This window comes from Coffea arabica, chromosome 8e (genome assembly GCF_036785885.1).
Source record: "Coffea arabica cultivar ET-39 chromosome 8e, Coffea Arabica ET-39 HiFi, whole genome shotgun sequence".
Lineage (NCBI taxonomy): Eukaryota > Viridiplantae > Streptophyta > Magnoliopsida > Gentianales > Rubiaceae > Coffea > Coffea arabica.
This window is the reverse complement of record NC_092324.1, coordinates 1,127,891-1,141,787: the sequence shown is the minus strand read 5'-3', so window position 1 is coordinate 1,141,787 and position 13,897 is coordinate 1,127,891. Positions and strand designations below refer to the sequence as shown.

General features: G+C 36.6%; 2 protein-coding genes across 2 annotated transcripts; one reads left to right on the top strand and one right to left on the bottom strand.

Moving 5' to 3' along the window:
* Positions 1-3,836: 3,836 nt before the first annotated feature.
* Positions 3,837-5,934, top strand: LOC113704166 (uncharacterized). The gene has a single exon (XM_027225879.2). The coding sequence runs from the start codon at positions 4,701-4,703 to the stop codon at positions 5,730-5,732; it is 1,032 nt and encodes a 343-aa protein (XP_027081680.1). The 5' UTR covers positions 3,837-4,700; the 3' UTR covers positions 5,733-5,934.
* A 2,893-nt stretch (positions 5,935-8,827) lies between these two features.
* Positions 8,828-12,808, bottom strand: LOC113704305 (PHD finger protein ALFIN-LIKE 4-like). The gene is made up of 5 exons (XM_027226123.2): positions 12,555-12,808; positions 12,338-12,370; positions 10,617-10,845; positions 9,739-9,871; positions 8,828-9,303 (listed from the first exon to the last, which is right to left on the bottom strand). The coding sequence occupies exons 1-5, from the start codon at positions 12,649-12,651 to the stop codon at positions 9,040-9,042; spliced, it is 756 nt and encodes a 251-aa protein (XP_027081924.1). The 5' UTR covers positions 12,652-12,808; the 3' UTR covers positions 8,828-9,039.
* Positions 12,809-13,897: the final 1,089 nt, after the last annotated feature.

Below are 13,897 nucleotides of genomic sequence, written 5' to 3'. Positions count from 1 at the left end.
GAGGGGAGCTTAGTGATATTTCAAGAAACCTCAGGGGAGGTTTCTGATATTATCCCTTATACAAAAGTTTGCCCCGCCTCTGTCCTTGTCCAACCCCACTAGTTCCATGGGTCCACCTGCCCCGGCCCACTATCATTATTATGTTTTTGTTTGATTTAACCTTTTCAATCAATATAGATCTAATAATAATTTTATCAATCATTCTTTTGAAGTTTTTATAAAATAAATTATACGTCATTCCATTATAATTAACATAACATGTTACTTATTTCATACAATATATTTAAATAATAATAATAATAACATAACATTTATTTCATATATTATACATATATATATTGTATTATATTAAAATATAGGTGATATGTTGGGCGAGGGTAAGTTCCCTACCTCCTGCCCCACCTCTCGTCAACCACCGCCCTTATTGCCAGGAAGACTCTCGTTTAGGCCTCTCTCCGAGAGTCCCTTAACATGTTACTTATTTCATACAATATATTTAAATAATAATAATAATAATAATATAATATTTATTTCATATATTATACATATAAAAATATATATATATATTGTATTATATTAAAATATAAATGATATGCGGGGCGAGGGTAAGTTCCCTACCTCCTGCCCTACCTCTCGTCAACCACCGCCCTTATTGCCAGTTAGACTCTCGTTCAAGCCTCTCCCAAGAGTCCCTTAACATGTTACTTATTTCATACAATATATTTAAATAATAATAATAATAATAATAATATAATATTTATTTCATATATTATACATACAAAAATATATATATTGTATTATATTAAAATATTGGTGATATACGGGGCGAGGGTAAGTTCCCTACCTCCTGCCCCACCTCTCGCCAACCACCGCCCTTATTGCCATCCCTACGCATTTGAGTATCAATGCACACCAAGTTTTATTTAGGTTGGAGGAAGGACTATGGCCCATAATCTAACGGGTCAAACTGTATCCTGTTCGTGGGGGTTAATCCGCAGAAACATCCTTTTGGGCTAAATATAGTGCTCTTAATGAAAATAGATGCTCAAATTATTGCCATTGACATAGAATCACACCCGTAGCCCGTAGAGTTGCTCAATCAAGTTTTAGTCTCCCGCTCGAGCAAGTAATCTTGCAAGACTGTAGGATAAAATAATCTAAGTTTGATAATGACAACACTGACTGATTTACCATACACCAAATTCACAATTTTTTTCACATTCAAATGATGCCAAAAGAGGAAAAGAATCCTCCAATACCAACAAAAAAAAAAAAATGTTTGATCATATTTGATTGAAAACTAACCTAATTCCCATCCCAATTCATTTTATGTTGTTCCTAGTTTCAAAAATTACGTCTGGTGATTTAACTCTACCTAACCACTAATGCAGCAAATGTCTTACACACTCCCAAAAGTATCTTTATTCTTTACCGAATGCGACTATGGATAGGCCAACACAAGTTGGTTCAGTTAATAAAAATAGTCATTTTTTCACAAAAGGTCGTGTTTGCGAATCCTACTGTTAATGCGAGAAATGTACTGATAAGCGATCTGTAAGAATCTCTATAAGTGACTTATAATGCTAGAAGCATACCCTAACTCGTGGTGATTCCACCCAAACTATTTTTTTTTACCAAAAAAACATAATATGGATAGTGGAGGTCATTGTAGACCAGAAAAGTTACTTTACCAAGAAATAACTAACATTAGATATCGAAGTCATTATGACAAACCTAAGAAAAGGTTTGCTGTCATTTTGTGAGCTTGCCTCTCCCATTAAGTGGTCAAAATCCAGCCAACAATGCTTCAAGTTCCTATAATGAGCCCTCTATATTGTGCTTTATCAAACATATAATAATCCTGCAAGTGCAATGCCCCAACAATGCTTAATTCATTTCCATCTTTTTCATTAGCTACATGACCATGAGCTTTTGGTGAAACTAAGGTAAAAATAATTTTATGGATAGGACATTCGTTAAAATATATTTCAAATGTTATATTTTTAAAAATATAAAAATAATAATGAAAAACATGTAAATGCAAGGGAATTAATTAGAAAAATTATATAAATGTCAAAAAAATAATTATTATTAATTTATATATATATACATAATAAATTGAAGGGTTAATTACACTTTGTCCCCCCAAACTTTGGACGATTACCCACTTAAGTCCCTAAACTTCAAAACGAGACACTTAAGTCCCTAAACTTATAAATACCTCTCACTTAAGGAAAATTGTTAACAAATCCTGAATGCCGTTGGTGGTCGAAGTGTCCCATTTTATAAGGGTTTAGGGATTTAAGTGTCCCATTTTATAAGTTTAGGGACTTAAGTGGGAGGTATTTATAAGTTTAGAGACTTAAGTGTTCCATTTTGAAGTTTAGGGATTTAGGTGGATAATCGTCCAAAGTTTGGGGGAACAAAGTGGAATTAACCCTAAATTGAATGAAATGTTTGAATGTCGCTCACGGGACACCGTCAGAAAAACCCATAAACAAATAATGCGAGTAATGGGTGTCAACTATCGTCTCTGACAGATTCCTTTTTCCCTGGGATCCAACAACGAACGTGGACTCTGTTTTATCAAACATAATCAGAAGCCAATATGGACAAATGGGATGACAAATCTCTTGCAATGGATTATTTCCGGGTTAATTTACAAGTGATTGTGGAGGTGTGAGTAATTTCCTCTAGCTTCTTCTTGGGAACCTCAAGATCATTTATCTGTTGCTGCCTGCAATTTTCAACTTTCACCATCTTAAATAAAAGCCTTTCTTCAAATAAAGAACATCTTACACAAGAGTTACTATAAATTGCCTCAAAATAAGTGCTGTATTCATCTTACAGTAATAAAATGTTTAAAATAAGTGATCGTCTGGACAGCAAGAAGTACTCAAGATATGGTAAGGATTTGACAGTATATAGGTAAGGATATCCTATCACGATTAAGAACAAAGCAAGAAGGGAAAAAAAAAATACCAAATGGGGAAAATTTGGACTACAGATAAGGAAAAATGCAAATAAGTTTTATTTAAGCATTAGCATTCTTTCGTACCAAAAACCAAGATGTATCAAATCCATAAAACTTAGCATGTGAATACACACAATCTCAATTATTGCATGCCTTATATTGCAATATTTTTAAAATTAGCTATACATTTAGAAAAAAAAAACTAATAAATCCGGATCCCTTTTAACGAGTGTCCTATTTAGGGGTGCAAATGAGTCAAATTTAATCAAGTAACTTGCAAGGTTGCTCGGTTAAAGCTCGAACTTGAACTTGTGTTAACTAAATTCGACCTACTTAATGAGTCGAGTTTGAGTTAAATATATAAAACTCAAAAGTTTGTCGAGCTTAATTGAGTTTTAATTGAGTTTCACATATATATATTTTAATTTTTTTTATTAGAATGAAATGTCTATTTTGTCCATTGTTTAAAATTATATAAATTTATACTTCTTAAATTCGATTAAACTCGATTGAATTCAATTTAAGTTTGATTTGGGGTTGATGAGCACGAGCTCAAATAATGCAAAACAAAATCGAACTTAACCTCGAATTTGATGAGCTTGAACTCAAGTTCAAATTTTTTAACTCGAATCGAGCTTAATTCGAAGACTCTTGATAACCAAACTGAATGAAAAAGTTGGGGAAAAAAATAATTTTGTTGATTTATTTAATTATTTACTAGGAGTGAGTAAATGAAGATGGATCAGAGCACCTGGACGCCCATAAGGAAGGAAATGATGAGCCCATTGGTCCCATTGCCCACAGATTTTATTTCGAATCGACGGCCTCTGCTCTAACTAACGAAACCACGCCCCAGCAATTAGTACACCCAAATTCGGCCACTTTTCGTCTCGGTCCGATCAAAGACCCCGAAAAAGGTTCTCGAAAAGCTAACTGACACGTGTCCAGCCTATCTTGATCCGCAAAACCCTCAAGCCTCAGCCCAGCTCTCGCATCTCCGCCACCTTTCCTTTCCGTTTTCACTTCGTCACTCTTTCCCTCTGCCTTCCTTCCTTTTTATATCTCCAACCCCATCATCTCCGATGCCAATCATCTTCTTATCTGCTTCTCCTTCGTTTCTTGATTTTGCTCCCAAAAGCTTCAGATCTTTCCCTCACCTGCTTTCAGCTCATTCAATCGCATATATCTAACTATTTAACCTGTTTCTTTTGTGGCTAGAACAGTTCCGCACCTCGCCTGCGGGATTTCTTAGTTTTTTCTTTCAATGGTCTGGTTGGATTGTTGGGTGAGGAAATGTTTGATCTGTATGCGCTAACCCACTTTCGTTCCCAAATCTGTTTGCGCAAACGCAAAAAGTAGCCCACAGCATCCCCTCACGCGTATATATATCTGTACAGATGGTTTTATACTAGGAGCTAACATTTGTGCTGTTGAAAGAAGAAAAGCCGTGTCTTTTTTTTGTTCCTTTTTTGATAAATTCTCTTTTTGGAAGATTTGAGCTAGACCCACCATTTGACCACTCCAAAAATCAGGAAGAGGGGTTTTATTTTTTGTTTTGGTTTTGAATTTTTAGTGGGTTCTAGACATTTCTTTTCTTTTCTTTTTTCGTAAATATTGGGGCAATTCGTGTAGATATTTGTTAATATTAGAATTGAGATTGTTAGATTTGGAACACATTTAGGTAGATACGTGGACTGATTTCGCTGAACTGAAGAAAGTGGCGAAAATGAGCTTGGGAGCCGCCGAGGAAGATTCAGCATCAGAAATCCATCTTCCTGCCGATATAGATTGGGAGATGCTTGATAAATCTAAGTTCTTCTTCCTCGGCGCGGCGTTGTTTTCCGGTGTTTCAGCTACGCTTTACCCTGTCGTGGTGTTAAAAACCAGGCAGCAAGTGATGTTGAATGGAACCCCTTGTCTTAAAATGGCAGCATCCATACTAAGAAACGAGGGATTGAGAGGGTTTTATAGCGGATTCGGGACTTCCCTTATGGGGACCATCCCTGCGCGTGCCCTTTACATGGGAGCCCTTGAGATGACTAAGAGCAATGTGGGTTCTGCCACTGTTCAATTGGGATTGTCTGAGGCTTATGCTTCCGCTGTTGCTAATGCTGCAGCTGGCCTAAGTGCAGCCATGGCTGCACAGTTGGTTTGGACGCCGGTTGATGTTGTGAGTCAGAGACTAATGGTTCAAGGAAGCTGTTGTTCTAATGGTCGTTCGGGCAATGCTGTTGCTCTGAAGAGTTACAGTGGTGGGATCGATGCATTTAGGAAGATAGTGTACTCGGATGGAATTAGAGGATTGTATAGGGGATTTGGGATTTCGATACTGACTTACGCCCCTTCCAATGCTGTATGGTGGGGTTCTTACTCTGTTGTGCACCGGACGATCTGGGGCTGCGTTGGTGGTTATGGTTGCAAGAAAGATGAGAATGGGTATAGGCCGGACGGAAAGGCGGTGGTGGCCATTCAGGGGATAAGTGCTGCTATGGCTAGTGGGGTTTCTGCATTGGTTACAATGCCACTTGATACAATCAAGACTAGAATGCAAGTTTTGGATGGTGAAGGAAGTGGGCGTAGCCCGCCTACGATTCTACAAACTGTGAGGAACTTGGTGAAAGAAGGTGGATTTAGTGCTTGCTACAGAGGGTTGGGTCCAAGATGGGCTTCAATGTCTATGTCTGCGACGACCATGATCACCACTTACGAGTTTCTCAAGCGGCTATCGACTAAAAATCAAGACAGCTTTGCTTGGTGAGTTGTGCTGCATGATCATCATTGAGCAGACTTGTTTAGGGGGTTCTTTTATGCCGTTTCTGGACCCCTACGTTTAGTTAGGCAAAAGTAATACTTCCCTTGGGCCATTTTGGTCTGCAAAATGGAATCTCAATGTAAATGTGTAAAAATGTAACAACCCTTTTCAAGGTTTTAGCAATGAAGATGTTTAATGTTCCCTTCAACCTATATATCTCTAGTAGCCAAATCATTATTCAATCTAGAAACTCCCTAGCTAGCTTGTGCAGAAGTTATCAAGGATGGCAGTTCTGATTCTTGTGAATCTTGATCTTCAGGGTTTAAGATCCCAATCACCAAAAATCAGTACTCAATTGGTGAGGATTTGAATCGACTATTAGCAGCACTTGCTGTTATCATGTCTTTAGTCTCCGTGCAAGAGTTTGTATCTGTCTTTCACAGGACAAACAGGATTGAGGTTGGCTTTTGGCTGGCTTTTTCCATTGCCATTGATTGGTAGGAAAACTCCCTTTTCCTAGCGGTTGGTTTGATTCTGCCCTTCAATTAATTGAAAAGACAAAATTGAAGGCTAACTTCTGTAGCCATTTGCTGGTCTCCCCCCATGCACAAATTTGTCCAAAAGGGTGCTGAGAAGTCAAAAACTTCCTCGTTAATGTGTCTCCTGATCGTCCAAACTGTCGATAGATGTTAAGGACTTTTGAAGAGTTCTTTTCCATTAAAGTGAATGAATAATCAATTAGACAAGAATGGAGATCGTGATGGCTTAATATATTTAACCCTTTTCAACATTATGGTGCTCAAATTTCAATTGAGGAATCAGATGAACAACCGAATTACTTGTCCGAGGTGGCATTAATTACGAAATCAGGTTCTATTTGAGCACTTTCATGATGCATTCGTCCTGTCTGCACTTGGCTTTGATACAACGATGATACGGAGTTCATTTTCACTTACCACTTGGGCACCTTTTACAACATTTCTTACAAGTAAAATTCTTAACAAGGAATGGTTAAACCCCAAAAGAAAAAAACATGTAAAATTAAGAAACAAACAGACAAAGATAATCACCATTTCTACCAAGTTAAAGTTGCAGATGCTATCTAGTGGTTTCACTAAAGTGAGCAGAAATATTACGATTATTATTTGAGGGGATTTATCATTTATCATATGTGAAATTTACAGTTTATCTTTTTTATTTTTTTTTTTGACAACGATAACAATTGTATAACACATTCTATCCTAATCTATGGAGAAGAGAGAGTCTAATAAGTATGCAGACTTGACTAGATCAAGGGAATGTTATGACACCACTTTTGAATTTACAGTCCAAGGAGGGACTTAAGTCCCTCCCTGGCGGCCACTGAGTTAAGCCCAGTGATTTTACAGTTTATCACTTGGTGGTTTTTTTTTTTTGCTGCCTCGAATTATTCCTTTGGTATTTTTTGTAACATTGTAAAGCATAGTGTAGTTTTTAATTGGTTAGGGACATTCAATTGTAGTACAGTGAGGATTAACTTAAGTAAAGTTGTAAAACTCTGTCACTGTAGGAATTGGAGTTACAGTCATCGTAAATGCGACAGCAGGGGACGGCAAGGCAAAAGCAGAAAGAACGGCCCATTTCTTCTGCGCAAAACGACAGCCGGGAAACGAGAAAAGCAAGGACACTGACGTGAGAATCCCTTGGAATTTCCCTGTTCCGAAATGGCAAAAACCCAAAAAAAAAAAGTACAGTCCATATGCAATATGCATTGCCCACTTGCCATATCAATGAGTAAAACATGGACCACCTTATCCGATTCCAGTTTGAGCAATTCAATACCTTCGCCATCCTGTCACTCTTCCGACAATACCACGGCCTAGGACCACCCACGACACCCCAAGAAAAAAAAGGGGTTTTCACTTTACATTTAGGACTCCATGTTGCCTTGCCTACGATAAGGGTGCTGTTGAGCAGAGTTCAGCTCGAGCAGCATCATATTCAAGTTGAACTCAAAGTGCACGAGTGCCATTTGAGCTCAAAAGAGGAATTTGTAGAAACATTTGAGTTCGATTTGATAAGGCTTGAAAATAATGCTGAACCTTATCGATGTCAAAAACTTGACTCAAACTCGAATACTAGCTTGAATAATGCTAAGCTTGTATTAGTGATTTCGTGTGTGTGTACTTAATTATTTAATGGCTTGTATTAGTCATCATGTGTGTGTATTTAATTATTTAATGCAGTACTCGATTGAGCTCTTAAGTACCTAATCCGTAAACTCGGAAATGACTTGATAGTAATTTCGAGTAACTCGAGCTCGATCAAAATGAATTTAAATCAAGTCATTTCCGAGTAACTCGAGCTCGATCAAAATGAATTTAAATCAATCTGTTGATCGAATAATTCACGAGGTACTTGATTCAGCGTTACCCCCATCTACTATCTTTTTTGGGTTACAATTTTTCTCAATAGCCATCGGGTATCCTTCTCTATCTTTATTTTACTTTTTATTTTTTCTATGGCAGCACTTGGGGATCTTTCAATTCTATTGCTCTATTAGTATAATGGGAAGCGAGAAAAGAACTCTACAAAGATGAAAGGTTGAACAATCCCTTCATTATCAACAGAAGTGTAAAAAGGCTGGGTAGGAGAGTAATTTTCAAGTGGCCATTATGCACCTAAGTTATTTACTGAACGTTTTTACAACACCCTTCATAAATCCAATCATTGCTGGACCGGAATACAGAATATATACCTCGGGGCACATAATACTTGCACGTAAAGATAAACATGAATGATTTTCAGGAAATGCAGAAAGGCTACAATCATATTAATTGGTTGACATCATTGAAGCTCAAACTAATTCACAAGAGATTTTGGTAAACTGCGGGATGTACCAGCAAAGTTAATGGTTTAGAAAAGCCAACAAGGTTTCCTCATCTTGTACGTGGCATCGTAAGCAACTTGTGACTGAGTCTAATAGCTGAGGATTCAGTTACACTAAGATCTTGCACAAATGCAATTATAAACAAGCAATGGAAAGCAAGTGTCCAGCATGTAATCAAACAAGCAAAGCATAGAGTCCGTCCACCATATGACAGGAGGTCACATGCATTCAATTTAAGAAAAGGCGAACATAAACTATTTCAAATTGAACAATCAAATCCAGTTTGCAACTAAACAATTGATGTAGCCTTAAATCCTACACATAATACGCCAGAAAATTTTAGAAACAGCAACATATATTCACTGCTGACACAAGTACTTGACCTACACCAGACAATTAGCAACTCAACTTCAAGACTACTAAGGCACATATAACCTTCTACGGTCAAGGGCGTGCCCTTTTGTTGCTACAAGATGGGCACTTGTATTGCTTGATGTGCTCAGCCCTAGCAGGGGTGATCTTAACACACTTCCCATGGAACCATTTCTCACAGATGTCACAGCAAATCCAGAATTCGTCTGCTCCATAGTTCTCACCACATGCACCACATAAGGTATCGCCATGATCCTCATCTTCCTCATCAAGACCATCCTCCTCCTCACCTTTCAGTACCCCTCTTGAATACTTGCCTTGGGTATCAGAGCCACGCTGTTTCAAGAAAGAAACTTCAAATTAAACTACTAAACCTGAGGAAAATGAGACATATCAAAAAATTCACGTTAGGCTTTCTCTACAGTTCAAAACTCCTCAAAGTTAGGTTTCTGTTCTCATTTCAATTCTGCCGTGCATAACAATTCAATGGTAACATAAAAACCATCAAGATGACCACCCAAAGAAAGAAACTGGCCATGAAACGTAAACAGGTATGATGCTTTTTTTTTTAGCAACAACATTAATTTTCTGTTGATCTGCATTCAAGATAAATTAAAGACCAGTTGCCAGAAATCTGTAACTTCCTGTCAGTATCCCCACTCCATTAATTATCTGACGAATAAAAACCACCACTAACCACGCATCTCCGAGCAGCTTTAATCTATAGTACAGAGTAAACATATCAGAAAAGATTTTGGGAAGCTCTGGTACCGTAGAGTTTGTCTTGGATTTGTTGCTACTGTGATTTGAGACTGATGACTTCTCCTTGGATTGTTTCTTGGCTGACCCAGTTACGACTTCAAATACGGTTGGCAGATCATTTATCATATTGAAAAGTCGTTTCCTGCATTACAAAGACACAAACAATGATATTAACCAATGGATAATAAGATCTTCAAACACAAGAGTACAACAAAAATGAGAAAAAAAAAAAAGAAAACTTTTACATTCGGATGTCTTAGAGGGGAAAAAAATCAAAAGAATAATATTTTCATAACAATTAATGTTAACCTAGTATTTTGCCTTTTCCTTCAATGAAGCAAGCTTTTGAAGAGACAATTGAGCAAATCATAGACAACCGCATCTAAATAAAAAGGGGATTCTTGATTTACAGGTGAACTAATGCTCTCCAAACTTGAACATAAATTGGGGATATTAGAAAAATGACACTCATTTTAGACATCACAGAAATATGAAATTTGCAGATTTACAAAATTATAATTGCCATAAAAATCATGAGTATCAAACTTCATCCATTAACCAAATTGAAGCATGTATTCATTCTGATGCACCAGTATTAACAAGTAGGCGAAAGCAGAGAGCATAGCCAGGCACAAAATTTACTGGGCAGAAAAGTGCTAAGTTGCAATGCAAAATCATCATATAACAAATCCAAGGAACAACGAAATGCATGGTCGCACACGAGTCAACACACTTCTATCCATACATGTACAATAGCATCGACTCACTTAACACAAGAAGATAATGTCATTTTCCATGTTATTGTAAATTAATACTACTTCAAGCACAGAACCAGTTGCAAAAATCTCATCAAGGAAACCTAAACCAATATTGTGAGGATTAGTTACCTATCAGCTTTGTCAAATCCAAATCTAGCACCAAAATAGAAAGCAACAGCAAGTAACCATGCATCGCTGTGCACAGCAACCAGGGAAAGCCAGTCCTTCTCTTGCATGCCATCTCGAGCAAAGTTAATACCAAGAGCAGGCTCTGGAAGCTCTGGAGGCACCTCTTCAGCAGGTAAATTAACCTCCCACTGCTCGTCAGGAAGTCCATAAAGGCAAAGATTTTCCTTATCTGCAGTTCATACACAATAGAAAGAAGAACCTTATTATGTTCTTAAACTGAATGCAGTCTTTTAGTTGTTAAATCCAGAATGTGAGGCTACCTAAAATAGTGCAAATCCAGATCTACACATAACTCTTGATAATCAAAGTACAAAGAAAGACAGAAACTGCAATAACAAACAGCACATTTCAATCAGAGTAACAAAAAGCGAAATTTAAAGACTTGAAAAACAAAAATCATGGAAGAAAGTAAATGATTAAAGTAAAAGGGAGGGAGCAAAAAGAAGCAAATAAAGTACAGAAAAGAAGAAAATGCAAATGATAATAAAGAAAGTCAGACATGAAAAACTAGTAAAGAGCAGAAGTACTTATCATTTTCTGAGAAGGCTCAGAGCCTGAAAGGGTACGTATGCAAGTTATTTGTAAACAGTTATAAGTGAAACTATTAGTTTGTAAAGGCAAATCTAACATCCTTCATTAAAGATGTTTTTGTATTCATGAAGCACTTTACAAAGAAAAGCATGTGAAGAGGTTAAATTTTCTCTAATAATGTCTATCTCAAGAACAAATGGAAGTTTGGAGTTCAAAGCAAAAACAAAAAGGCATAGAAAAGGTTGCTAGAGAGGGTATATAACCAGGTAGACACAAAGTATCACATATGATAGCTTCAAGCACTTCTTCCACCTACCTAAACAGATCCTGAATAGAGTTTCAATGAAATCAATCTGCACTTAAAATTAAAATATCCACCGATGGAGTATGCTAAAGAGATTGTCTGGCCATTCATAGACAACTCTTCTCTATTTTCCTGGACCACAAACTCATACATAGAGATTAAGCTTGAGACCAGAACAAGTCAAATCCAATATGTATTGAAGAATCCCGCAAGCAAATAATTGCTCAGGAACTCTCCAATCATATGAGCTCACCTTCTCTTTCCCCCTCTACACAGATGTATATATGGTACACAAACAAGTATAAGGTAAGCATTAAGCATACATGAGTAAATCATGGTAAAGTTCTTTTTTCTGTGTATGAAACAAACATTTAATTTACGATTAAAAAGTAGCAAACAACTCAAACGAACTACGAAGCAAAGGCATGTACTCCAACAATTCATAACATTCAAAATTTGAAACCACTGTGGAATTGACAAAGGACTCGTAAAAATGAAATGGGAACATGATGCATCAATCTTACAAGCAGAAAAGAGGCGCTAAAAGGTTAGACAATTTTCACTGTTTCACACACACAGCTGCAATTAAATGTTGGTCCTCAGTCCAGGCAAAAAAAATTCATGCATACATGCACTCAAATAATCAACCAAATTTGCAGCAAAAGAATAATAAATAACTCCGAAAATTCACTAGAAGATAAATTTCAAATAGACGGGGAAAAACCCAAAATTCATTCAGCCACAAAAATAAAATACTTCGCCAAAAAAAAAGACATTTTCCAGCCAGAAGAAAAGGTGCGCAGAAAAAAAAAGAAGAAAAATATACCAGGGTCGCATTGCTGATAGAACCGTTCAACATCTGCAAACAAAAAGCATAACCCATTTAAGAATCACGACAATTGGCAAAACCCCAGAAAGAAAAAAATCAAATAAACACAGAAAACTGACCAAAATGAAAATTCAAAAGCATATGCCATCACTAATAACTGACAATTCAAACCAAATAGAAAAAATTACGCTAATCGTTTTCTGAAACATTTTACCAGAAGTGAGTGCCTTAATTAAGCCAGCTCTTCGACCCTTGAAATCCCTAAAAACCTCTTCCACCGTCCTCGGACCGTATTGGGGATTAGCATCCATATCTTAACTCAAAATTCAATTCAATTCAATTACCACTACTTTGAACAATTAGTGTTTAGTAAAATAGGGAGACAGAGAAGACTCTGAGAATATGGATTGAGTGAAGTTTGTTTGAAAGAGAGAGAGAGTAAAGAGACGTAGTACTAGTTTTAGAGAGAGAGAGAGAGAGAGAGAGAGGGGGGGGGGGGGGGTTGGGAGATTGGGGCGATTTGTGGGTTCGGAGGGAAATTTTGGGAAAATGTTTTGACCTACCCTTTACTTACCCTTTTACCACCTTCACCTTGTTTATCTTTTTTAACTGCAGTTAAAATGACAAGGGGCATCAGTGGACTTGAAAACTGAAAATTAGGTTGATTTGATGATGAGTGGTTGAGTCCGAGTCCAGGTCAGATTTTTCTTTCATTATTTTTTTTCCTTATATTATATTTGGGTTATATTTGGTACTAAGGCAGAAACTTGGTGAATCCGGTCTACGGTCCCACTTGTAGACCGAGTGGTCAGGCAAATACACAAAATAGACAAATAAGCAAAAATTGTGTTTGGATTAAGATAATTTGAAATAAAATAATTTACTTCACAAATTTCAATCATCTTTTTATCTTATATATATCACATCACAAAAAATGTTATAATAATTATTTCAAATAAATCATCCAAATAAACTCTTATCTAAACAAACTACGTCTATCCAAATTTTTATCAAGTGTCTAACCAATTACTTATAGAGAGAAGGATTTTATTTTCCTCTCGATAATCAACTTGATTTTGGCATTTTTCTTTTCTGTCTATGATAGGTAGTGTTCGATTTACCAAAAAAATACTCCATTACATTAGGGGTGCTAGCAAGCTGAGCTGCACACAATTAGATCAAACAACCAACTCGAAGTCACTTGGCTTGAACTCGGTCAAATCAAGTTCAAGTTCATGTAACTTGATACAAGAATCAAGTCGAGTTTGAACCTCTCTTTGTGCTATTTCAGTACTCGTCGAATAGCTCAATTAATTTTATTATTCATATAATATATTTAGTTTGATTATGAACTAACCAATAAGAATTTCTATTTTAGATAATTTACACGAAATTTAGTATTTCGAGTTTTTGAATACTCGAGTTCGATAAGGCTCGGGAACAAATATCAAACCCTGTCGAATCAAGTTTTATCTTTATTAATACAGTATTGACCCTTATCAAATCGAGTTTTAGCCTTATTAACTCTTCTCTCAAATCAAGTCAAGCAACATAAAT

What these genes read in the sequence shown, in the direction of transcription:
- LOC113704166 (XM_027225879.2), top strand. Translation starts at nt 4,701, where the DNA reads ATGAGCTTGGGAGCCGCCGAGGAAGATTCAGCATCAGAAATCCATCTT.
- LOC113704305 (XM_027226123.2), bottom strand. Translation starts at nt 12,651, where the DNA reads ATGGATGCTAATCCCCAATACGGTCCGAGGACGGTGGAAGAGGTTTTT. An exon ending in CTATCAGCAATGCGACCCTG is followed by an intron (nt 10,846 to 12,337) that starts GTATATTTTTCT and finishes TATGAACTGCAG; the next exon opens with ATAAGGAAAATCTTTGCCTT. An exon ending in GGATTTGACAAAGCTGATAG is followed by an intron (nt 9,872 to 10,616) that starts GTAACTAATCCT and finishes TTTGTAATGCAG; the next exon opens with GAAACGACTTTTCAATATGA.